The sequence below is a fragment of the Marmota marmota genome, unplaced genomic scaffold, assembly GCF_001458135.2.
Source record: "Marmota marmota marmota unplaced genomic scaffold, marMar, whole genome shotgun sequence".
NCBI classification, from domain to species: Eukaryota; Metazoa; Chordata; class Mammalia; order Rodentia; family Sciuridae; genus Marmota; species Marmota marmota.
This window is the reverse complement of record NW_026000174.1, coordinates 38,093,497-38,120,297: the sequence shown is the minus strand read 5'-3', so window position 1 is coordinate 38,120,297 and position 26,801 is coordinate 38,093,497. Positions and strand designations below refer to the sequence as shown.

The window sequence follows — 26,801 nt, the reverse complement described above, 5'->3', positions numbered from 1 at the left end:
TAAGATACAGGGTATGATAGATGGCAGAAAATGTAATGGCAGAAATAGGCAGGGAGGAGATCAGCCAGAACAACAACAACAACAATAATAACAAACAACAAAGGAAAAGAAAAAGAGGTTGTAGTTTTAAAATGTGGTCATGGAAAGTCTCTAGTCAGGAAAAAAGAATCAATTGAAAATGAAAAATTCACTCATTTTTTTTTCATTCAATGGATATGTATTGAACAGCTAGTATGTCAAGAGATAGATCCAAAATGATTCCATACAAGTGATTGTATACTTAGCAGGGTTTCACTCAACTTTTATTAATTTTGACATTAAGATTCAACTTTTACCATATTAAAAATCTGTAATATCTACTATTAATTGGGTCTAATTGAGTTTGGCTACTAAATGTCAAACAATGTGGAACTACTTTATCCTAATTCATTGACTTCTCACAAACAGCTAGAAGGTAGGAATTAATCTCCCTATTTTGCAAATGAGACAACAGTCTTGAAAATGTGATAGTACTATGCCATGGTTATAAAACCTGTAAGTAGAAAACCAGGATCCAACAAGGAAACTCTAACCTGGTGGCCTGAGTTTGTCCTCTCAAGATCCTGACTGCCATGGTCCATGGTACTCATGAGTTTGGGGAACCCATCCAGCGAAGGAGCCCTAGAGTTCTGACAACAAATTAAGACTCCATGGGACCACCTATATCACAAGCCATTCTAATAACAGGTGTAGTCTGTGACCAAGAAGGAACACACTGATGAAAGCAATGGTTACTTTTTAAATGTTTCTGCTACATTTCAGCAACCCATACTATTTTTTTTTCTTTACTAGAACTGAAGGACAGATAAAAAGGCACAGTAGGAACTTGTTTTAGATCCTAAATAGTATGAAAAAAATACTCCATAAAATATATTGAATCTCTGAATGTCTGGAAGAATTACTAGATATTATTCAGAAATTATTGAAAATATCTGATTTGTGATTCTGAATTAAAAGGTACAATAAATCAGTTGTCTCAAAAATGTGTGATTCCCAAAATAAATGTGTGAAACTATTTATCCTCTTGAGCATTTTAATAATATCATTGACATTTTATTTTCATATATTTTAAATGGTTGCAAAGAACACAATTTCCAGTGCATTATATAAATTAATATTTAAAATATAATTTTATACTGATCTTTTATACCTTATTATAATCCTTTAAGATGCTTTCAATAAACTATTCTATTCAATTGCACATATTAATCATTGCATTTTATCTTTAAATCTATTTTCATTCTATTTATGCCTTATAGTATTGTCTGTAATACATTTACATTTGTAAGATTTTTATTGATCATCTTGACAAATCTTCTGAACAACAATAAAAAATAAGTTAAAAAGTTTTAAGATTTCTTGTGACCACTAGTATCTTACTTTAAAAAAGTTATTAAATTAATAAGCCAATATAATTCTTTTTTAAATATTAATAAATAATAAATATATACTTGAATATCTTACTATAAATACATCGTTTTAAGATATCTATGAAGATTTTGTTTGTTGTTCAATACCTTTAGGTATTTACCAATACCTATTAATTATGACTGCAATGAGATAGGTTTTGTTTCAGTATCAGGTCTTTTTTCTCATAAAGACATTAATGGAGAAAACATATTCACAGACAGGAATGCACCAGGTTTTGTCATGGTGATATCATTTAATTCCTGGAGCTACTGCCTGAATTAAATGCCAGAATCACATAGAACTATCCTATAGTTATTTTTAGTGATTTACCCAGTTTCAACTTTTTAGCCCACTGTTGATGTATGTACGCATGGCAAGCATGCATACTTGCATACATACATACATATGCCATATCAAAGCCTGTACTCAAAAAAGGGCACTGCCCTAAAATATCCTTAGCATAAAAATGAAGCAATTAACCTCTCTATAAAGTCATAGCTACATGAATATCATATTAAAACATCACACAACTTAACAGGAAACAGATAAGTTTATATATTAAACAGCTATTTGCATTTGTGAAAATTACTCCTATATTTTTCTTCTAACAGAGTATTGAAGGAAATGAAATGTATTGAACTCTAAAATGAATTTCTGGTAATTTTATTTATAAAGAATATTATTGAAATACCTTCAAATAATATAACCACAATGCAATTTATTTTATTATTAAGGAACTATTTCTTTGATGCTTAAAGTATCCATGCCCCTGTGGGGAGACAATATGTGAATTTAATTTATAACTTGTTTTAAACTCATAACCTGTAGTCAATGAATCTGATCAATGCAAACAAATTCCCTGTGTGTGACATTAACATAGGGCATTTGATGCTATAGGATTTTTACAAAAAGATTCCATATTGGATAAAGAACAACATGATTTCATTTGTACTGTGGTCTCAAGCTACATCCTGGTTCTGTTTTCAGATATATCAGTGAGAGTAACATGACTTCATTTTCTAGAAATTCCTCTTGTGAATGGTACTGACAGTTCAGACAAAGAAGCAGGTGTTCTTCCTCCAAGTATTACTGTCTTAATGACCCTAAAGCAATTCCAAGTACCAAATGAAAGGCACCATAGTAGGTAAGTACAATTTTTTTATATAAGTACTGTACAATGTGTCATCTCAGCTGGCTTGGATGATGAAATTGTCAGGTAATTGTCCTATTTTATTGAATTTCTCTAGAGAAATGAGGTCTGATATGGGATTAGTTTACCTAGAACACGGTATATTCGTAGAAATATATCTCAGTCAGACTTGTGTGGCAAAAATTTTCTTTTTAGTTCCAACTCAGGTAACTTAACCAAGGCTTCTAATTACAACTCAGTAAGCTAAGTAACAACTGAAGCATTAAATTTATGAATAGTTTTCATTTTCTGGCTTTATTTCCTGATGTACTCATGACAGGTAAATAGGGTTAGTCTCTAGGGTCAGTTCTAATCAATTGCTTTTGGATATGAAAAGGATTCTGGGAGTGCTCAGCTAGGGTCTTCAGGAAGTAGGGTCACAAGAGCTTAGCTTTGACTCATAAAGCAGGGAAAGCAGTGTTGTAGCAAAAGTGCTTACAACATCCCTACCTGGCATAGACCATACTTACACTGCTAAGTCAGAGAAGAGTAATGATATGCCTACATGTATTACTAGATATGACATGGTACATCCAATGCTGATAATTGCCATTCAGTTCTCTAAATACAAGCAGAAGAGACCCCCTTCCCACCATGGATTCTTTCTCTTGCAGTTGGCTAATCTGAAAATAATAACAGAAATGGATTCTATTAAGCCATTGCTTAGTAACCAGTTGTTTGATTAAATTCAGCTGGCTTTTCATACCAGTGCAGATATAGCTTAAATATCCTTGCAGTGAATTTTTTTTTTCAGGAGTTACTTTAATTTCTAATCAAACTCTGAAGGGCACTTTGAGCTTTGGAAAATTCTATAACCCTATAGAATTACCTTGTTCTTTCCTGGGACCAATTAACTGGGCAGATTCTTTGCATTCAGTTTGATGCTTATTAGTTTCTGCATTTTAGCTAAAGTTTCATTTTGTCTCCCAGCAGTTGGAAATCTATCTCCTTGTATAACAGAAACCAAGTATGAGCCCGGGGCACACTGAGCTATACAGACCTTGGCGCCAGTCCCCAAATATTGATGTGAGAATATCCCAGTTTCACTCTTCTCTCTTTCATAAACCGTGAAAGGAAGTGAAGGAAGCGTGCCAGGTTGTTATTCAACTCTAGTGTTTAATCAAGCATTACCTGGGCACTTCTGAAACTCTCTAGCTTCTAAATTGAGAATAAAAGCAATGAGAACACAGGATGGAAACTACTTCACTGAGGAGGCTCCCAGAATTACTTGGGATCACATGGCCATTTTCAGATAGGCCCCAGTGACTCCCCAAATTCCTGAAAGTCAGCAAGAAACCTGACCTTAGCCCTGGTGATTATTTCTAAGGGAACACTCCACAACACACACTCCTTCACTTTGTGTTAAGTGTGACTTTTTAGAAAACCAATTTTAGTGCACTACAGGCAGGTAAATACCCTCACTACTGATCCCACTACATTTTCTCTCTTTAGTTTTGTCATATACAAAAGGGGAAGACTAGTTTGGGAAAGAAAAATATGCTTATGATTTAGAACAATGTGGGGCCGGCCCAGGCCCAGAGAAACAGGTGAAAAGACTGACTCATTCCAGTGTCCTCACACGCATAGAGGGCACCTGGCATGTGTCAGAAATTCCTTATACAACTCAGGAAGTTATCAAAATCCCTGTCCTTTTCTTCACATAAGGCAAGAAATGAATGCCCTTGTTTTGCTGTTGAGAACTGGCTTACCCCAAAGAGAAAACGACCAACCTATGAAAACTGGAGGGTTGGACTTTTTTTTTTTTTTTTTAAAGGCTTGAATGAGGTGATATCCTGCTGTGTGCGGCTGAGGAGCAGGTCGGTCAGGTTCTTGGGTGCTCTATTACACAAGCAAGACCATTCCAGCCAGCCCCGCCTAACTTCGTTTCTTTGGCACCCTTTCCCTCAGTGTAGCACAGTCACACTTAACCCATCTGTTTTCTCTCATGCACCGCAGATTCTTTCCAGTCAGGACAACTTTGGTATTTGAGTTCCCGTCTGTAAACACATCCTAGTCCTGAAGGTAAGTGTATGTTTGCTGTTTTACTTAGGGCTGTCTCTCTCACTTATTGATCAAAGAGAATCAAAGTGGCCTCAACCTGTGACAGGACAGTTCTGCAAGTAGCTACAGAGACCCTGGTAAAAACAGGTAGTTGTTCATCGGATAATTACCTTGTAAATTAGGATTTGCACTGTTAAGTGAGTTAACTTGAAGAATTATTGCCGAAGTTGCCAGATGATGAAACCAGCAGAAGAGTTAAATGAAAGACTTATTTAAGCGTAAGCAACTACAATATAAAATTTCCTTCAGTCAGAACTCAAGTCTCAAAATATTTAAAGGTATAAAAATGTATAAATACTAAATTTATTGCTTAGATTTAAATTATGCACTTGCGCTTTACGTTTCTTTGTTTAAGCATTACAAAGTGTTGTTTGTTTTTTTTTTTTTGTACTCAGAATTGAAGCCAGGGGTGGCGCTTTATCACTGTGGTATAGCCTCAGCCCTTTTTATTATTTATTTTGAGACAATGTCTTGGTAAGTTGCTTAGGGCCTCACAAAATTGCTGTGGCTGGCTTTGAACTTGTGCTCCTACTGCCTCAGCGTCCTGGGGTGGATGGGATTCTAGGTGTACGTCACTCTGACCAGTACAATGTATCATTTTTCAAAAAACAATCTTCACATACAATAAATTATAAACTTCTATCCAACTTTTTCAAAGATGTTCTTGAAAACTTGGCAAAAAGTTGTACATATAATTATTCTTTAGCATGATAAATACAGGTGTCTAGCACTTGTTGGAAATTTAAAAGGCTAAGTCAGTTAGACATCCCATGGAAAATATCTCATGGAATTAAGGTGTAGACTAGATTTCTTAAAGTTATTTTCAGTGTGTGGCTATTTTAGGCTCCTTATACTAAAAGGATGCCTATTTCCAATTGATCAACGTCCTATCTGATCCATAGAAGCTATTCCTACAGACACTGAAATATGATAGAAGGCTGAGAATCGCATGCTGGGAATCATGAATTCTGAACATTGCTTTTGGAGGCAATACTTTCTAAGCATGATAGTTATCCACTTCATTTTTTTAAGTACTGAAGTTTGTGATTGAGAACTCCTAAGTTAGCAAGTAGTATGACATTCTATTTTGGGGGGATTTGTGCATGCCAGATTTGTTACTAGAATGATATTCATAAACTTTTAAAATTTATTTTTTTCTGGGAGAAAAGTCATGCTGCCTTTTATTTTTTAATCAAATGAAAAATTATGGACCTAAAGTTTTTAGGTACAGTTAGATTCTGACTTCTTACTCATGCTTCTAACATTATTTATAATAGATGTGTTGTTTTATATTGTGTGCATTTACAAATATGTAACAACTCCCACCATTATATATAAGTATAATACATCAATAAAAATATAGAAAAAAGAGGCATATTTAGAAGCATAATATCTAATGTTCTCATTTTATTATGACTCTTTTATGTAGGGCAAAGAAAATACCATCCAAGTTTGTAAAGACCACTCAGAATAAAACTCAAGTCTACCTGGAGTATTAGCTACATGCCAGACTGAGGTTCCTGTAACAAGGAAAAACAAAACCTGTCTATCATCATTTATAAACTAAGATTCATAGCAAGAAATGACCAAAAGCAACTGGGAGAAAATTGGGGACAAGGTATACTCATTAGGTATTTCACTACAGAAACATGCTTTGTATTATCCCCTGAGTATAACTGGTATTCTATTTAAAATGTCTTATTTTGATGGAGTTTAGAAAACATTTCGTTTTCCCTGAATGGTTGATTACCTGATACAAACCAGGGCACCTCTTTATTTTCAAAGCTTGGTATAAAATGGTTATAACTCAGTTACTGCTCAGAGGCTGGGCAGAATGATGATTTTATGCCTTTAAGCAGAAGCATAATTCCATGCAGAATGAAGGTTTGCCCCCTTTAATGCCCAAAATTTGTTTTTCCCCCTCATTACCTGCAGTAGCCCTACAAACAAAGGTAGTAATGTGAAACCACCTCTCAGTGCCAATACCAACAGGCAGAAAATAGTGTTCATTCTCTGTGCAAGAGAACGGTTTAAAAAGCAAACTCACTCATTTTAAAGCCTATATTAAAAGTTACAAAATACTAACAAAAAAATCCCCAAATCTCTCAATATATACAGGATCTGCATTTAAAGTATCATAGTAGCTGGATTTACTCTCTTTTTCTGATGCCTTTATAATTATACTCTTCAAAGTTGTTTAAGTTTGTGATGATTGCGTTTCTGTTCCTATATTGCTCCTCCAGGACTTCTTTGGAGGTCCCACCCTAAAAATTGCTTCTACTCAGGGCTGGAAGAGGCAAACAGATGTTATTTGGTATTCCTGATTTTCTTTCCCTTTCCTTTTATTCCACCTGCTATCTGCCCTCATATTATTCTTGGCTGATAGATGAACCTGGGTACTCTCAAGTATGCCATGCATAATGCAGCATAAATTTTCAGCTTAAAACAAGTATACACTCTAGTTTAAATATTTGAACTCTAGTAATGTGGAGAGGCTGAAAAGAAAATGCAAAGAGAACAATGCAGATTTTCTTTACTGCCCCGTGGAGCTCTTGGACCACCTTGCTAAAAACATGTTTGTTCAGTTCAATATGGGGTCAAACTTAACCCAAATTGCTTGGTCCTTGCCCCTACAAAACTTCAGGGCTGTAGCTGACTAGCTGATGGTTTTGATTCCTGGCTCAAATGAAAGATAAACGAGTAAGAGATGTAACCTGGTTTTCTTAGAAGCCAGGGAGCAGAAGCAGTACTGTATTCTGCTGCAACATCAGGAAAACAGGAATAAGTCAATCTTCACCAAATGCCTTTCCAAAGCTGCACTGATTTCCAAATAAACTGTAAATGGTATTTAAATATACTGCCCAATCCCTCACTTCCCTTTCTTTCATTTTCCCAAGAGATAAATAATAGGTAGTAACAGAACACTAGACTAATTTGGGGTGTGGATACCCTAGGTTTTGAAGTTACAATCAAAAGTAAGATGGAGGAACAAGAGAGCCCCTTGGTGGCTCAATGTCACAGGCGAGGTGAAATAGGAACAACAAAACTCACTTTGTTGGCTCATGATATGTGGACTCTCATTACGGGAAGAGAGTGAGTGCTCAATGCCTCATTCCTCAAGTAACACTATAAGAAAAGTAGAACAGCAGCTAAGGTCCTGTTCCCCTGTGATGGACACTCTAAGGAAAAGAAAAGAGGCAAATTGCATAGGCTAGGGAAAGAAAATCAAACTGTAATTATTGTAAGAAAGCGTGACTAAGAATAATTCACAAAGCAGATTCCTGGCAGTAGATAATGCAAAAAAATTCTCGGGTTTGCTACCAATCTTGCAGGGTTCAAAACAGGAAGATGTTTATGGAAAGGTGCATGTGGTTATTCTTAAACTGAACTGAACCATATTTTCAATGTGTTTGGTGAGTTATTCACTTAGTGAAATGTTGGTCACCTATAGGTCCTGTGAATAATCACTTGTGTTTTGTTAATGTGAATCACCAAACCCCATTGTGAAGGTGTCCATCAGAAACCACAAAGACTTTTACTGGGATTCCTTCAAGTAGCTGGGATTCCTTCAAGTAGGGTAAAATAAGTGTATTTGAAAGGTAATTAAGGTAGAAGACTCTATAGTTCCAATATTATTTTTTAAATGGGATTATAAACCACTCTGGTCTAAACAGTTACATTTGGAGAGACTGCTTTAAAAAGAAATGCTGGAATGAAGTTCGAAAAGGCAGTTGAGTACCAAATTCTATATTCCTTTACAATCTATACTACAAAGATGAGTACTGCTGGCTGTCTGCATCTGTGTGTTCTGCATCCATGGATTCAACCAAGAATTAATAATATTCAGAAATAAAAATGCATCTGAGTTGAGTGTGTATGGACTCTTCCTTGTCATTATTTTCCTAAATGATACAGTAACAACTGTGTACATACTGTTTACACAGTTTTAGGAATGATAGGTTATCTGTAATCTGCAGATAATTTAAAGAATATGGGAGGATGTGTTTAGGCTATAAGCAAAAGTTTAACTATTTTATGTAAGAGACTAGAGCATCTACAGGTTGTGATATTCTCCTGGGGTCCTGGAACCAACAGCCCATGGATACTGAAGGGTGACTGCACATCCAGAGCTTGCTCAGACATGTTAGTGTTTGAATCCTAACCTCTTTGAGTCACTAGCTGTGAGTCCTTGGACAGATTATTTACATTCTTTGGATACCCTCTAATCTATAAACTCATCCTTCTTGTTTGGTTGTTTTGGTGAGAATTAAATGGAAAATGTGTAAATCCTGTGATATAAGAAATGCATAGTAGTAACATATTTTCCAATTATGATAACAATATTTAGGACCTTGTACTGGGTATTATTGAAAAGTGAATAAAATATATGTAACAGAATTACCACAAATGCATGCACCTGTGTAGTCACTATCAAGACAGAGTATCACCAGTGCACCAGGAGCCCCTGCCAAGCCCCACCTGGATGACCCTGTCTTCTCCCCATAAGTAGCTACTCTCTGACCTAATACAGTGGTGCTCTGCCTGTTCTTGAACTGTATGTGTGGGAAAACACACAACATGCATTTTAACCTATGCATTCTGTTTGTGATATTCCCCATGTGTTGCACCAAGTGATAATTTGTGATTGTTCACCATACAAATATCCCATGATTCGCTATCCCATCTGTTACCAGTGGATACTTAGGCTGGAGACCCATAATGCTGTAATATCCTTTATGTCTGCCTGCCTTCTTTTTAAGTGAACTTTTCTTAAGTCATTAGCCTAGGGCATGGAAGATATTATACATCATTAAAACCTCTGGGATTTAAAGGCACAGACTGCTTTTTAAAAGCTTTTGCAGAAAACATTCTATCAGGAGCAGAATACTTAGATTGTAGCACTCTGTGTAAAATCTTTAAGTAGAAGGTGGGAGATACTTTAAAAAGATAATCAGAGGAGTGTTTAGAAGTCCCTTAGACTCTTATGAAAAATCAACAATGTTGAAAATACTGGTGAAAATTTCTGACAGAATTTTTGAGAAATGGCAGGCCATATGGGAACTAAATAATAGCAGTTGCACCTCTTCCTTTTCCCTATCTCAATCAACTTGGAAGCTTTTAGTAAAAAAATGAGGTCCAATACAGAGAACACAAAATCAGTTCTAAGACTTTATTGCTGGATGAACAGCCTAATACTTTTAAACTAATAAATGTTCAAATAAAATTCTTTTAAATTTCAGCACCTAATCAGGTAAAGTCTGTGAAATTGACTTTCAGTACTGTCTCTTCAGTGTGTTTATATTTTTTTTATTTTTATTTATGCTTACATTTACTAGTTTTCATTACTAGCCACTCTGAGCCTCAAGTTCATCATCTACAAAATAGACATAAGACAAGCTATTCATCTTTTCTCAAGAGATCACTATGAAGAGCAAATGAGATGACACATTTGGTAAACTTTGAAAACATTAGGACACTGCAGAGATATTATATTTGAACATTAGGCCAGATATTGTTCAGAGTGCTTTTTCTTAAAACTTGTTAGTCTTCAAAACAAATACATGAAGTCGCTTTAGATATTATAACAATGTCAAAACAATTGCATGTTATGATGATCAATTTTCACTGGTTATTGATAAAAGAAGACAAACTTTTAATAGAAACCTGACTCTAAATCACTTTCTTTTATCATCCTCTGTGCAGTCAGTGTGGCCTTTCCTCACCTAAGAAGAAGTGGGAGCTGGGACTGGGCATCAGGTCCCTGGCTTCATTGCAACTCCACCATCATCTGATGAGGTGGAATTTTCTCATATGCCCCAAACATAGTCTTCATTTATAAAATAAGGGTAAAAGAATAAAGTATATTCTGAAATTTAAAAAGCTTTTTAATTTTCCTCGACTTGTAATTAAATAGGAAGAAGGACATCATGAAGTTGAAAACATTATTAAATTAGTATTAATTTCAAATTTAAATAAGTCAAACTAGACACTAATGAAATGTATCCAGGGGAGTTTCTGACTTACTTTATAGAACTAATATATGACACATTGAGTGTGGTAAAAACTGGTAATGTCATTCTTATGAAAATATTCAAAAGTACATCTTTATAAAGAACATGTTTTCCTAAATAGGTTAAGTATTCAGTCATCTCTAAACGTCTCTATTTATAATATTCTATCAATCTTACTTAGCAGTCTGTACATAATTTTATTTACATATAGATGTGTAATCACATGTGTATATCCAGGTATATGTGTTTATATTTTTTTAAATTTTTATTTATACTTCAATTTATTCGAAGCTAAATGATCTATAAAACAGGGATGTCTGGCTTGACAAAGTTTTCTCTTGTTCTTTTCTTAGAAGGAAGGAAGAATATTACATATATAATAGAGCTCAGCAACACTAGTTTAAACAAATAATTCACCTCAAAACACAATTTTTTGCAATACAACAGTCTCTTCAACATTATGTTTCTAGATTATTTTACACTTTAAAAATGTAGATCTATTAAATAACTTGGTATACTTCATTTAATAATTCAAATGATTATTATTTTTTTTCAGATTCCTCTTAATAAAACAAATATCAATGAAAGCTACAATGTTGACCTTAGCCAAAATTATGTTGATTTCAATTTTGTTTATTTTACTGCCACTTGGGAGCTATGAGGAACAAAATACAGGAAAAAACATATCACAACGCACTCCAGAAGGACTGAAAATGATGGAAACTAAGTCTATGTCTTTGCTAAGTGAAGTAAATGCAAATTCAGATAATGTAAATAGCAATGCCTCCCATTCCAAGGCAAGTAATTCCACTCTTTTGGATCCAACCAAAACCTATGGAAAAATAGATTCCAGTGGTAACGTTTCAACAGACAACTTTTCTCAAGATCCAAGACCCATATCCACATTTTCAACAATGCCACCCTTGATTCGTGGCTCTGTTTCTAAATTGATCTTGAATTCATCTAAAACTAATGAAAATCTTTTGCCAGTCTCAGCTCGTCCCAGTTTTACACATGCTGTATCATCAGAAAACACGAGTTGGCCTTTGGGCAATGACACCATGAACACCCTTGACAACAGTTCCTCTACAGTCAGCATCCTCCCTCCAGCATCAACTACCAGATCTGTGACCCCCGTGGTAATGGGACCGACTGGATGGCTTACCACAACCAGTGAAAGCTTTGCTGCTTTCACACCCTACCAAGAAAACATAACTCCACAGCCCACCTTAAAATTCACCAATAATTCAAAACTTTTTTCAAATACATCAGATCCTCAAAAAGGTAAATATAAATAGATTTAACTTTCCTTTAATGTGAAAACGAATCTTCAAAACTGTCATATGTATTAGGTTGAAGGAATGTGCTATGCTAGAAAAATAGAGGAGAACGAACTAGTAAAAGTGGTTCTTACCTATGGGGGCAACCATTATATACACTGGAAACAATGAAATGGTTTTAAGGATTAATTGAACATATGCTCATTATTATCATATGGGAAGGTAAAAAGATAATGGGTTTAAAATATTAGTTAGACAGGCTTAACAGAAGAAAATCCGCTTCCACTTTTACTTTGGTACCTAATGAGCATCATGTAAATGAAATTAATGATGCCACAAGAAAATTTAGTATATGGAGGTTTATATGTTTCAAGTAGAAATAATGTCAAGCTTTAAAACAAAATGGGAAAGATATCTAAGATTTATAATTGAATCACTATGCTTTATTTTATTCAGGTCTCACCTCATTTTTGCATGCTTGAAATTGTTTTATTTTTAAAATATGTACTGTGTGTCCCATGAACTCATTGCCTTCTATTGCACTTACTTAGAGTCTATATTAATTATGGAAAACTAAATCATATATACAAATTGATATTTGAACATTATTGTCAGAGGACAGGGCATGTTTTAACTTCTACAGTCTAGGTTTTATCACAACACTGCAATCAAATATGTAGGATATGTATAGGTACTTTCATTTTAATTGTAATTTTAACCTATCTTTTCATTTATACACACTCCTGTATTTTAATAGAGTGACTTTTAAAATAATTTTCTTTTGTATATCCAAACCAAATAGATCTACTCAGAATACTGAGTACTTACTCCTATCATTGTTCTTTTATTTAAAGAAAATGCTGTTTGCCTGCATCTCATGTTAGTAACTTAGTTTTACTGTACTCTAACATGAATGTTAATTTTTTTTCTTTGAAAGAGGGGTTTTATCTAGAATCAGAGACCCTCTTGTATACCTACCTGAACTTCTCAAGAAGTAAAAATGAAACACAGACTAAGTGTGAGTTCCAGGAGCACTAAGAAATCCACTGAAGACTTCTTCAAATAAGGCACTCAGTAATACGCACACAGAATGATATTTTGGGCTCTTTTGTACTCCCATCTTGACATACAAGGTTGAAAGCATGTTGCCTTGGGGACTTTGTTATATTCAGAAATATACTTTTTACCTGGGATTTTGTGAATTTCATCATCATTATTATTATTATTATTATTATTATTTGTATTGGGCATTTGAACATAGAGTCTCACCCATGCTAAGCAAGTGCTTGATCAAACAGGAACCATCCCAGGTTTTCTAAAAATTCTATTTTGAGACAGGGTCTCTCTAAGTGGCCCAGGAAGGCCTCCAACTTATGATCCTCCTGCCTGAGCCTCTTGAATAGCTGAAATTACAGGTATACACCATACCTCTTGAATTATTTATAGAAAAAAATGCAAAGTTCATTTCAGCATTAAAGTCCATCAGAAATTTGGGGGTTATGGAAAGCCTAATGCAGTATTCAACAGTGTGATGAGATCTTAATAATGAACATATGTGACATTTCTGTCCTGTTGATGTAATAAGTAACAAAACAGTTATAAATCTATAATTTAGGAGTGTTTAGTTATAGTTGAAAATTAGTAGTGTAGTTTTATCAGTAAGTATATTTGCCAATCTGTCTTTCACACACACACACTGTCAACATTATATAATTAAAAAAATATGAATAATTCTTTGGTGTATAGAAAAACCACATATCTATTTCTGCTATTTTGAATAATTATTTTCTTCTTCTTACCTGTAAATATTTTCTGTTTTCTCTAGAGAATAAAAATACAGGAGTAGTATTTGGGGCCATTTTAGGGGCGATTCTTGGTGCTTCCTTGCTTAGTCTTGTTGGCTACTTGTTGTGTGGAAAAAGGAAAATGGATTCATTTTCCCATCGGCGACTTTATGATGACAGAAATGAACCAGGTAAAAAAAAAAAAAACTTTCAGAATCTCACCTGGGACACAGTGGTTTTAATTAAGTAAGAACACATTGCTTAGAAGGGATGTGGATGTTAATATGACCAAAACAGAGGAAAGACTTATTCTGATCCACCTTCTGTTTTTCAAAGAACAAAACCAAATTCATTTGGCAATTTGGCACTTTCCTTCTCCTCTCTCATAGTGAATCCCATCTTTATGCATATCTATCAAGCATCAATCAAAAATAAATAAATAAGTAAATAAGTGAGTGAAAGGAAGACCAGTAAAATAGAGGAAAGAGAATAGGAGGACAGAAGAAGTGAGAGAAAGAGGAGGCACAGGGTCTGAAGTGGAGTAAATTAAACCCCATGCATGTAAAATTTTGTCAAAATGAACCAACTATTATGTGTAACTATAATACACTAATAAAAGAAAAAAATTCAGGAAGAAAACCAAAGTAAGGGAAATTTAAAAACTATATTGAACTGTTGCTCATTGCGTAAAAGTGGGTTTTGAATAGTAATTCCAGAATCCAAATATATGTAAAGTAGAAAAATAATGATATGATATAAAGGAAAAAGGCCAGTTTTATTTATAAGTGATTGCAAAGCCCATTCTTTGCTATTGTAAGTTCTCTTAGTGGCAAAAATTTGAAGAAAGATTGTTTAAACTTTTAGTTCTTCCAAAACTTATTCACATACAACAGCCCTCCATTAATCCTAATAAATTTCTAAAAGAGAGTAGCTCAAAGTTGCAAATTTCACATACATAAAGTCACAATATAACTTAATTCAGGAAATTTTTCAATCATAAAATAGAAAAGGCTATCATAATATTTATAAGTGAAAATATATGTACTAAAAATAAAACACTGAGCAAAATCTTAATAAAATACCAAAAAGAACAGACATGAAATCACTTTATAAGTTTGACTCATCTCTCTTAATATACTTTAAGAAAAAAAAAAACTTTTCTTATTTTCACAAGAAATTTTTCCACCAATACTTAATTGCCCAGATGAGACCCATGGCTAAAGTCTCACTGAATTTTCATGAGTTCAATTCGTATCTAATATATCACTCATATTCAGAGCCAAATACATTAATTGTTAACATATCCAATTCTGTTTATGGGTTTCTAGTAATCCACAGAAAACAACATAAAAAAGGGAAATTTTCAAAGTTAAAGCATAGGATTTCTAAGCATCTTATTTTTGTCTACTGAAGGATGCTGCCTTATCTATGTCATGAAAGAATTCAGGATATCACATTAATGCCATCAAACAGGTGTGACTGATGTATAAAGAAATAACATAGTCAGACCACCAGATTAACCTCTTTGAGATAGCTTTAAGATACCACTCTTAAAGACCTAAGGTTGTTGAGAGGCTAGTTTTTAAATGAATGACTTAAAGAATGGGTGGGTAAGCTTATGACAGTACCTTAGAATAATTAGATTACTAATCTAATTTGTAATTATGTTGCTTTAATTCAATCTGAATTTAAGACCTTTAGTACATGCCTAATTATTCTTTGACAATGAATTCTAGATCAATAGAAAATAATTGACTTGTTTTAAAAAAACAAAACTCCTGGATTGGATCATCTGTCAGAAAATCCTAAATGCATGATGACTTGAATTTTTCAGAAAGAAATACAAGCTTTCACAGATAGTTTTCTCGATTCTTCACTTTAAATGGCTTGAGCATCAAATGTTGAGATGATTGGTGAAATTATGGCAATGAACTTTTAATGCCCTCACTTTAAAAATAATTTTTATATCACAAGTTAAAAAATCTGGACTTGTTGACAAGGCTTGGAACATTCAATAATGTGCATGCTTATATTTAATCATACAAGGTATCGGTGTACATTTTAGTGATCTCTTCCTTAGTTCCTTTATTTTGGGTGTACCAGCAGAACAATTTTGAAAGTAAAAATGTTTTCTTAGTCATAAAAAATGAATGTAGTATGAAAAATATCTATTTAATATTTCAAAAGTAGTATCTGAAAAGCCCACATCAAAGAGGTACCTATTCACTCAACCAGAACAATTCCTACAATCTGATAATGTAGTCAAATGCCTGAGCATGAATTTTTTTAGACTGTTGGCATAAAACAATTTTATTTTTTTATTTGTTTACTTATTTATTTATTTTTAGTTCTGCGATTAGACAATGCGCCAGAACCTTATGATGTGAGTTTTGGAAATTCTAGTTACTATAATCCAACTGTGAATGATTCATCTGTGCCAGAAAGTCGAGAAAATGCACACGATGGCATTCCCATGGATGACATTCCTCCACTCCGTACCTCAGTATGAAACTAAGACATAAAGTTGTCAGAGAGCAAGTGCTCATCTACAGCATGGCCTTCTAAGAGACTCATCTTTCAAGAGTTTATGCAAGATCACTGTCCCGTGGACTGTGCAGGAAGAACTGTAAAAGCATGGGACTAGTAGCAGAAACACAGAGGGAATAAAACATCAAAAAGGTTTCCTTTCCTACAACATTTTGTTGGACTGACACATCTATTACATAACTATCATTTATATTTTGTCCATTTTTTCCTTAGTGGGAAGTATCTGTGGAATCAAACTAAACAATATCACTCCTTGATAGTACTCCTTGATAATTTAATAATAAAAATCCTTCAACAAAAATTGGAAACCAAAACTATATTTTCACTTTTTTTTTTTTTTAACAAACACCAATGGAGTTGAATCTTTATTGTTCCACAGGTAACTGTGGGGCTCTAAATCAGGATTAGCATTTTGTTCAAAGAATGTCGAGAATAAATATTTGTATTTAATTTCATCTTAGAGTGAGAAAAAGGATATAGCTTGCAGTGTCCCCTCACCCCCCACTGCGGGGTATAAAAGCAGTAACACTAAAAGATGTGGTCTACTACATTCTACTTCTCTGCATGAGCATGAGCAAAGTCAGTTTCTGGAACTGCTACCTTGACAATGAGCATCCAGAAGACCCATGGTAGGAAAAAGGATCTGAACCAGGAACGTGACAGCTCTTCCAAATTTGTCAATGTTTGGGACATTCTTTAGATTTCAATTAATGGGGTGACTTAAAAACTCAATGAGGAATATGGTGAAAAAAAAGACAGCCAAAGAATATATGTGCATATGATTTGTACAGTTTTTTGAGTTGTTAGTCAGGTGAAGGGTTTATTATATATTATACCTTATTGTTTAATCATGTATGGAGTAGAGTCTGTATCTCTAAATGTATAAAGCATAAGGTAAAGAAAAAAAAAGATGAATGGGAATATTAAGCAAACATAAGCTTCCAGAACATCACTTTCACAAGTAATATTACCAGGAAGTTAATTTGTTTTCTAGTTTGTTTCAGTTTATTTTAAATTATCATCTGCTTTTGGCAAGAAAAAGTATATCCTTTGATATAGAAAAAACTAGTCTTTAGGGAATAGAGGGTTAAATCAAGAGTTAAATTCCCAAAGAAAAAGTGAATGTATGAAGAGAACAAACAAAGCATGTACCAGCATACACTATTGTTGAATTGATACATGGTGACCGTGTGTGTGCGCGCGCGTGTGTGTGCGTGTGTGTAGAAATAAAGCAATAGTCTTAGAAAATAAAACTGGAACATAGGTAATGAAAACATATACTTACCCCATATTGCCATAAATATAGCAAAGAAGACTGTCCCTCCATTATCAAACAAATATGTCACCTTAATGGGAGAAAAACCCAAAAATATTAATCATACTACTGATCGTAATAATCTGGTGACTACTATTTGAATGCAGGCAATATGATTTTTTCCCAAATAAAATCACAGTATTTTTCACAGTTTGTGAATGTATTATAAAAGAGCCTTTCATGGGTTCTGCAAGAGTTTTATGTAATTTTCTCATAGGAAGAAGTGAGAGAGCAACGTTTTCCTCTTTTCTTCTCTTGTCTCTTAGAACACAACCTGCTCTTCTGGTTAGAAGCATTTCTAGCACCACGAGGAAGCATCTGTGGGACACAGATAGTCAAACTACCATGTGGGATGTAAGAACTTAGCTTTTCAGATAACCTAGATGCACTTCCTATTAGCACAACTTCCACAAATGGGGAAGCTGCCAATTGCAGAATTCTGCCAGTGAGCTAACACTTCCAAAGGAAAGGCATCATGGTAGTATCACTCTCCTGCTTTCAGAACATGCCCTGCTAGAGAAGCTTTTAACATGTAATAAATCTACTCTGAGGCTGTTTTAAGAAGTTTCCATGAATCATCAGTTATGATAGAGTTCAAATGTTTTTCAATCAGATATCACCTGAAGTTGGGTAAAGAACAAGGTACAGTTATGTGATGTCATTGAATACAACATAATCCTTGAGTTTGTAAGCACTGTTTGATTTAATAAAATTCAAATTTAAAATACTCAAGTTACCTTGTTTTTGCTTGTATAATATGATCACTATATTTATAAACTGGTGTGTGAGGTTAAATTAATATAGCCAAAGACATAAATGCTTTTCATACCCATAGCTATTGTAGTAGCTACAACAGTTCTGCCTTATCGGTGGGGATTATTCCAAGTCCCGCAGTCGATGCCTGAAACTAATGATAGTACCAAACACTGTGTGTACTGTTTTTCCTAAACATACATAACTATGATAAAGCTTAATATATAAATTAGGCACTTTATGAGATTAATAACAGAAAAAAGAATATAATGATATAGAAAAGTTATGTGAATGTGGCTTCTCTCTCAATATATGTTATTTAATTATACTCATCCTGCTTCTTGTGGTGATATGATACAATGTCTATGTGTTCAGATGAAGTGAGGTGGATAATTTTAGGCTATGATGTTAGTTACTTGAACATAAGACCATGATACCATGACTGTTGTTCTGGTACCTGTGATGGCTACTAAATGATTAATTGGTGGGTAGCAAATACTGCATGGATATGATGAATAGATGGATGATTCACATCCTACGAGGGACAGAGTAGGACTGCACAAGGTTTCATAATACTCAAAATGGCATGCAATTTAAAACTTATGAATTGTTCATTTCTGACATTTTCTTTTAGTATTTTCAGAGCACAGCAGTCCAGAGGTAAATGAACTTATGTAAAGTGAAACTGTAGGTAAAGGGGCGGCCACTGTATAGAGAAAACAGGAGTTTTATCTTCAAGACAGCATGAGGCCAATTTGGGCTTTAAATTATTTTAAGACAAACCTGATTAGAATGAAATCCTTTTTGCTCAGTTTAAAGTCCAGAAGGTGCTCAATGAGACATTAAAAAAAAAACTAATGTGCATTTTAATTATAACCTCTGGAACACACTGCAAAACAATATGCAAAACAGGTAAATATAAGATGTATTTTTCTATAATGCAGCATTATTAAAAATACCATCATAAAAAGATGTGTTCCTTTTAAAGGTTTGTAGATAGGTGCAAAATACTCTGCATGTCTCTAAAATTCTGAGAGTTAAGACTTGGAATTTCTAAAAATATTCTGAGGGTTGGTTTTTTTAAAAAAAATTAGCATACATTATGTACAGTAGAGAAAAGGATCATAAAAGATTCTCCTACAGAGCTTATAAAATTACACCCAGCAGGGGAATCCAGCTCTTTTTTTTTGTTTCCAGAAGCATCCCACAGAGACACCTGAGGCTTCTGAGCAGCTGAACAGCTGTCTATTTTCTCTTATAAACAGACTGAGTACAGGAAATAGCCTCTTAGAAAGTTAGAAGAGAGGCTTTACATATAGGCACTTAAAGGTCACTAAAAATAGCAGCTCTTTCCTGCTTCAGAATAGAAAGCCACAGTTAATAAAAATTGTATTGTATGGGCATGATTTGTTATAGCTTATGAAGTGGTTTTTTTTTTTTTTTTGAGAACAATTTTTTTCTTGCTAGGTTCACTAATAAATATTTCAAGCATTATGCTAATAAATTTAAACATTAACCTTTAGAAACATGTGCATCTAATACAGCGGGTATACAAAAATTATTCATATGATGTGGGGTTACATACATGTAATGGGAAATGAAGCTAGAATGGGAATGGGGGAAAACCTAAAACTGCTCTCAGGAGAAGCCTGACAGTTTAAAATCATTGTTAGGTTTATCAACCTATTGCTGATGGAATACATTATGATTTAGGAGACCACAGAGACAAGAAGAGCAATTAGAAAGCTCTGATCATAGCTTGAGTTGCTAAGTGCTTCACTTTGGATGCTGACAAAAGAGCTGCTGAATGAAAATGGAGGAGGGGAAAAGAGAAGAGTCAAAGACACCAGAGATAACTCAAAGGCAGGTAACTGGCAGGAGAGTGAAGTGAGAAGGGGCATCACTGAAGCCCACTAGAGCAAGAGTAAGAATCTCCTGGGCAGTGTCAACCCTGGAGATCAAGGAGATGCCCAGAGCCTGGAGGGCAGAGATCAAGTCTGGAATTCAGCTTGCTCACTTTCTCAGTCCTCAACTCTCAGACTGTACAAAATCTGCTTCATCTATGTTGACGGGAGCTGGACACTAGCTCCATCAGACATGGAAGCTTGAACAGTCCATTCCTCTAATAGCTTTGAAAACCGTGGTCCTCACAATCAGAACCATCAACAGGCTTGTTCAAAAGTAGGTTTGTAGGCCTCAGCCTTGAATAACTGACTCTAAATATCAGGATGTAGGGCCCAGAAATCTCATTTATAATAAATGTTCAGGTGGTTCTGGTATATGATCTTACACAGACTCTTCCATGAAGTCTCTTAAAGAAACACCTTTTCATCTGTTTCTTTTGAGTCTTAACATCAGTGAACAACCTGAGTCTCATTAGATGTTGAAGAAATTTTTGTTAAACAAGTAAAAATAAAATAAAACTAGAAAATAACTACTAGGTATGATACTAACCCCAAAGGCTGAGTCATTTTTAGAATTATAAAATAAAATATTTAATACCTTCTATTTAATTATTTCACTATGAGAAATCCTAGCACCATGTCATTTGATAGTGCATTATCCGTACTTCTATGAATGTATGCATATTAAAGTTACTTAATTGGCAAAGTTTTTAGCTCACATATTTTAAGTGTTAAAAATAAAAAGTCATCAAAAGAAATGTTAATGTACTCAATTGTGAATTCTGTTATATGGTAGGACCAATTTTTTTTTTTCACGCAAAATTATTCCTTGAATCCTAAGGGAATGTGCACACATGTGCTCTTCATAAAAATGTGGCAATGTGATTCCCCATTAGTTGACACAAGTAGTGATGTGTTCCATAAGAAACTGAATTTACAAGTTCCTAAATCATGTGGTTAGGCCATCATGTGGCTACATAAACCTAGATTGGCTGGCTTGTTTCTTTAGTAAAACTCTGCTCCCTTATCTTTGACTTTGCCCATTAAGTAAATTCTAGTGTAGCAATTTATATATCCAAGTATATACAATGATATAAAAATGTTTATTTTCATCCAATGAAAGAAGAATGATTTCCATTTTTAAGTTTTTATCAGTACATTATATCTATAATGTACTGATGAAATTATGTAATAATTATGTATAACTATTATACATAATAGCAGTGTCCATTTTAACATAATCATACATACATGGAGTATAATTTGCTCCACTTCATCCCTTAGTACTACTGCCTCTTTTCCTCCTTCCTCCCTCTCCCTGTTACTTTCCTCTACTGGTCTTCTCTCTATTTATAGTTTCTTTAAATTAGTGGTTTGTACATACAAATAACAGTGAAATTCACTTGGTATATTCATATATGTACATAGCATAATTCGGTCAGTTTCATCCTGCTGTTCCTCTCTTTTCCTGTCCCTCTTCCCTCCCTTTCAATCCCCTTCCTCCCAACTTATGTCTCATCTATATTGATGGGATTCCCTCCCTACAACTCTTTTTTTTTTTTTTTTAATTTTCTACATATGAGAGAAAACATTCAAGCCTTAATTTTATGAGTCTGGCTTATTTCACTTAGCTTGTTGTTCTTCCATCTAATGCCATGATTTCTTTCTTTTTCATGGCTAAGTAACTCCATTATGGCTAAGTAAAACTCCATTTTTTTTGTATGCGTGTCTGTGTGTGTAAATGTGTGTATGTATGTGTGTCTGTGTGTGTATGGGCACTTCTTATTCTTGTTCTAGTATGTATGAATGTGTGTGTGAAATACATTTTCTTCATCCATTTATCAGTTGACAGGCATTTGGCCTGGTTTCATAACTTGGCTATCATGAATTTCACTGCCATAAACATTGATGTGACTTTACCATTATAGTATGCTGATTTTAGTTCTTTGTGGTAAATACCAAGGAGTGATAAAGCTGAGTAATGTGATGATTCAATTCTTAGTCTTTTGAGGAATATTCCTACTGCTTCCCAGAATGGTTGTGCTAACATTTGCAGTCCCACCGACATTGTATAAGTGCACCCTTTTCCCCATCTCCTCACCATCATTTATTATTATTGTATTCTTGATGATTGCCATTCTAACTGTGGTGAGATGAAATATCAATGTAGTTTTCATTTACATTTCCCTGATTGCTTGAGATGCTGAATACCTTTTCACATATTTGTTGGCCATTTGATCTTCTTCTTTTGAGAAGTGGCTGTTGAGCTTATTTTTGCCTGTCTGGTTTTAAAGTCTAAACCAAATAGCTATATTTTATCTTCCTCAGAAAAACAAATACAAGATGTATTCAGTATTTCATTTAGGTGGGTTTTATTTCCTGTATGGTTGCAATAAGGCAATATTCTCCTCTGCAAGTTAACTTTCATCTTCATTTGAAGTTTATAATTGAATTCTTTCCAAGTCTTGCCTATCCTTGTGCACACTCCTTTCTATTCAGAAAAGAAGGAGTATTTACTGTACAATAGCACCTAGATTTAGTATCTCCTTGGATAGATGCCTCACTTTATCACTCTGCCATATGTGAATGTCTCATGTCTTTACTGTTCACATCGCTCCAGTGTGTTCTATAGTCTATCTCAGATATTTTATCATAGTTATAGAAAACAGACTAATGCAAAGGTTGAATGTATACTATCATGTGATTCAACTCTCCCACTCCTAGGTATTTACCCAAAAGAAATAATAACATTTGTCTGTAGAAATACTTGAACATAAATCTTTATAGCAGCTTTACTTAAAATAGGCAACAACTTGAAACAACCCAAAAGTTCATTAGTAGGTAAATGAACAAACAAACTCTGATATAGATACAATGGAATAATATCCAGCAATAAAAAGGAATAACCTATTGATGAATACTACAACATGGATGGATTTCAAAATAAGTATGTTCTGCCAAAGAAGTCAGAAAAGTTATATACCATATGATCCTAAGAGTCTAGGAAATATAAAGGTATTTATAATGACACAAAGGTGTTGGTTGCAGAAGCACTGGCACAGGTTCAGGGGAAAATGTGGGGCACAGATTGCAGTGAGAACACTGTGAGGAAACTTTGAAGGTGATATATTCATTATCCTGATTGTGGTGTATTTTTTTTTGACCTGCATTTCACAGGTACATACACATCATCAATTTCCATACTTCAAATATGTACATTTTACTTTGTTGATTATACTTTAATACAACTGTTGTAGACATAAAAAAATAATTGTAAAAGCCAATGTTTTTAAAATTTGTATGAACATTGTTATAACTGGGGAAATCTTAGAAAATGATGATATCTGGGTTTTAAATCCAAAGATTTGTTTTAATTGCTGAGGTCTAGGGGTTTTTAAAGTATTTTTAAAATCCTTCAGGTGATTCTAATAGACAGCAGTTTGGAAATTTGGGGTATGCTATTTCATTTTCTCTGTATAATTAGAAGTATTTTATCTTCATGAGTTTTTGTGGAAGAATCAAATTTAATCATCAGCAATAAAAATAATTGTTCTTCTCCTACAAGACCTAAACATAATTTCAAGGGGAAATTTGTGTCTGTGGGGGAAACTATTGGCTATAAAAACAAAGGAATACAAAGATATTCAACTCAAGGTCTACTCTTTGGAATTTCAGCAGATTGACTTTGTTTCCAGTATCAAAGGCTATTAGAATGCTTGGGAATAGTAAATTGGGTTAAAAAAAATAGCATCCTCTACTTAGACAAAGCAAGACTCAGGAGAGGATGTGAAGATGCACACTCACCTTGGCATAGATGCAGCTGTCATTGAGTCTCTGCAAGGAACAATTCTTATCACACAGAGGGCACATGAAGACTTCGGTGGCTTTACAAATCTCCTGGCTTGAGAAATCAAAGAAAATAAAAACATGAAAGTCACTCAGCTACTTGCAGCAAACTTTGGTGGTGAGGCTGAGAAATAGAAATAATACAGAGTGGGGAGCAGGAGAAGAAGCAGTTATGGTTTCAACTTATGGATGAGGATATTTGTGATATAGTATTTTTTGTTCACTTCTTTGTTCTCTGTTGAGATATTGTGATGATAATGGGTCATGGTTTGCATTTATGTGACACTTATGGGGCTTTTTATTACTATAAAGGCACTTTGATATATGATCTTGTGGCATTCAGGTTAATCTTGTGTACAGGTGAGTTTTAACCAAGTTCACATGCTTGGAAGTGGATAAGCTGGAATGAAACCTAACTAGTCTGACTTCTCAAGCTCAGGGTTCATACAATTTATAGTACACACTGCAGTGCATATCATTGGTGCAGAATATTCACTGGAAACTGAAGGAGTTGATCTTTTTGAACATGGCACCTTGACATACATAGTAATGGCGATATGACGTAGATTCTACTACTTAAATATATGCTCAACTAGGATGTAACTTTATGACATTTATCTCACCAGCTTTATGCTCACTACCTTTTTAAAGCCTCAGCATACATTATAGATGGCTTTGTGACAGCAGGGAATCAATAACAGTTTCTGAAAAGCCTTACAGACTTAAGAGCTCAAAACAACCTATTTTGAGGACACTACATGTCTTTATCTGTCATACATGACCCTTTCTAATTTTTTTTATCTCCCATTAAATTTTATTAAAATAAATCTACTCTGGAGAGTTTATAAGAAGCTTAAAGACTTTAGAAAATATGTATGTTAATGCAATTGTTAACACAAGTTTAATTGACAATGTTTGTAGCAAGATTTGCTGTTTTAAAAAGTATATATATAAAAGCAAAAAAAAAAAAAAAAAAAAAAAAAAAGAAGAATGTGTGTGAATTTCAATGCGGGATATACAGAACTTCAAACCAAAGTAAGAATACAAGATAAGAACACCAGACAGTGGTATAATACTTTATAGTGGTAAAAGGTAGACTTAGGTCTGCTACATTGCCTAGTCCTCACCCACATCATAGGTAATGGAAATTATGTCCTCTAAGGAGAAGACACCAAGGCTCAATTTAAAAGACTTGCTCAAGTTACAGAGCTAGCAAAAGGCAATTTGAGGAGCTGACTTCAGGCCTTTTTTTTTTTAGTTATAGATCCAATTTGCAATCAACTTTAACATAGATAAAAAGGAATACATTTGTTTTATGTTAAAATTAATTTTTCTATCAATAATTTACTAATGGTGATGACGACAGAATCAATTTTATATATACTACTCTCAATTTTACACCTCCCATCGTATTAGTAATCAGATGTCTGTAGAAAGGAAACCTACAAACCATGCATTTTAAAAATCTAAAAGAAAGAGAAGATTGTATCTCCTTGTAGCAAAATTATTAAATTTTAGGAATGAGAAGAATCAACATTTCTTGAAGTAATTTTTCAGTAAAATGTGCTTATTATCATAATTTACCTTGTTACACAAATGCCACCATTTGTCTTGCATTGGAATCCCATCAGAATAGGTATTCAAGTTGGTTTATACTACGTCATCTTGTCCACTTTCCTTACTTTTTAGACTAAAATAAGGGATTTGCGCCTATCCCAATTTGTTTGATTTTATTTAACCACTAGAGGGAGGGACAGGTCCCTATCATGAGTGGTTTTTAGTTTCTTTTGCAGGGCTTGACACACTACCACTGGAGTTGTAGTTTACTTTGGTTTTAGATTTGTTGCTGTATATGTATCTATCAGTAGCTGATCCCAAAGAATAATTACTACCTATTAAAGATAGTGAAATCAAGGAGCAATATGTCTAATCAGGGGTGAATATGGGGGTCCACGCTCTCCAGGAGCCTGATGCTTCCTGTGACTCAGCTAACTGGGAATCAAATGTAGGCTTTTGTGCATGCTGGGCAAGCAGTGTACCACTGAGCTACACCTCCTGCCTAGATTGCTATTATATTTTTTTAATTACACGAAAAATAAATGTTGGTAAGGACGTGGAGAAGCTGAATCCCTTGTACACTGTAGGAATCTAAAAGGATGCACTGCTATGGAGGCAGTGTTGATGTCCCTCAGAAGGTTAAAAACAGAGTTACATATGATCTATCCTTTCCACTTCTAGAAATATTTACAAAAGAAATGAATTCAGGATTTTGAAGAGCTATGGTGCTCCCATATTCATTGTAGCACTATTAAAAATTCCAAAGAGATAGAAATAAACCTAATTTATATTATTTCATCAGTGGATAAAGAAAATATGACATATAAGTACAGTGGAATATTATTTAGCTGTATAAAATGAAAGAAAATTCTGTCTTATATGACATAATGGATCAACTTTGAGGACATTATGCTAAGTGAAATGAACCACTCACAGAAGGAAACACACTGCATGATGCCACTTACATGGGGCATCTAAAAGAGTCAAACATACAAAACGGAAGAGTATATTTGTGATTTACCAAGGGTGTTGGTGGAAAGGAGGAGGGAGCCCGTGCTCAATGGGTATAAAATTTCAGTTACACAGGATGAGTAAGTTTTAGATA

At 34.2% G+C, this 26,801-nt stretch overlaps 2 protein-coding genes across 3 annotated transcripts in view; one reads left to right on the top strand and one right to left on the bottom strand.

The window, feature by feature from the left end:
* The window catches only part of Ano3 (anoctamin 3), a 390,715-nt gene that overhangs the window by 59,376 nt on the left and 304,538 nt on the right, over positions 1-26,801 (bottom strand). The window contains exons 14-15 of the mRNA XM_048788513.1: positions 24,098-24,194; positions 17,607-17,667 (exon numbers count right to left, since the gene is read on the bottom strand). Of these exons, the coding sequence (XP_048644470.1) occupies positions 17,607-17,667; positions 24,098-24,194 (158 nt within the window). The remainder of the gene's footprint in view (positions 1-17,606; positions 17,668-24,097; positions 24,195-26,801) is intronic.
* Muc15 (mucin 15, cell surface associated) lies at positions 4,317-18,368 on the top strand. Of its 2 annotated transcripts, XM_048788512.1 has the most exons (5): positions 4,317-4,660; positions 6,129-6,317; positions 11,267-11,994; positions 13,816-13,965; positions 16,123-18,368. In XM_048788512.1, exons 3-5 carry the CDS (start codon positions 11,292-11,294, stop codon positions 16,281-16,283), a joined length of 1,014 nt encoding a protein of 337 aa, XP_048644469.1. In that variant the 5' UTR covers positions 4,317-4,660; positions 6,129-6,317; positions 11,267-11,291; the 3' UTR covers positions 16,284-18,368. The 2 variants fall into 2 exon arrangements, with proteins under 2 accessions (XP_048644469.1, XP_015333208.1); XM_015477722.2 differs by lacking the exon at positions 6,129-6,317 and having other exon boundaries at positions 4,319-4,660.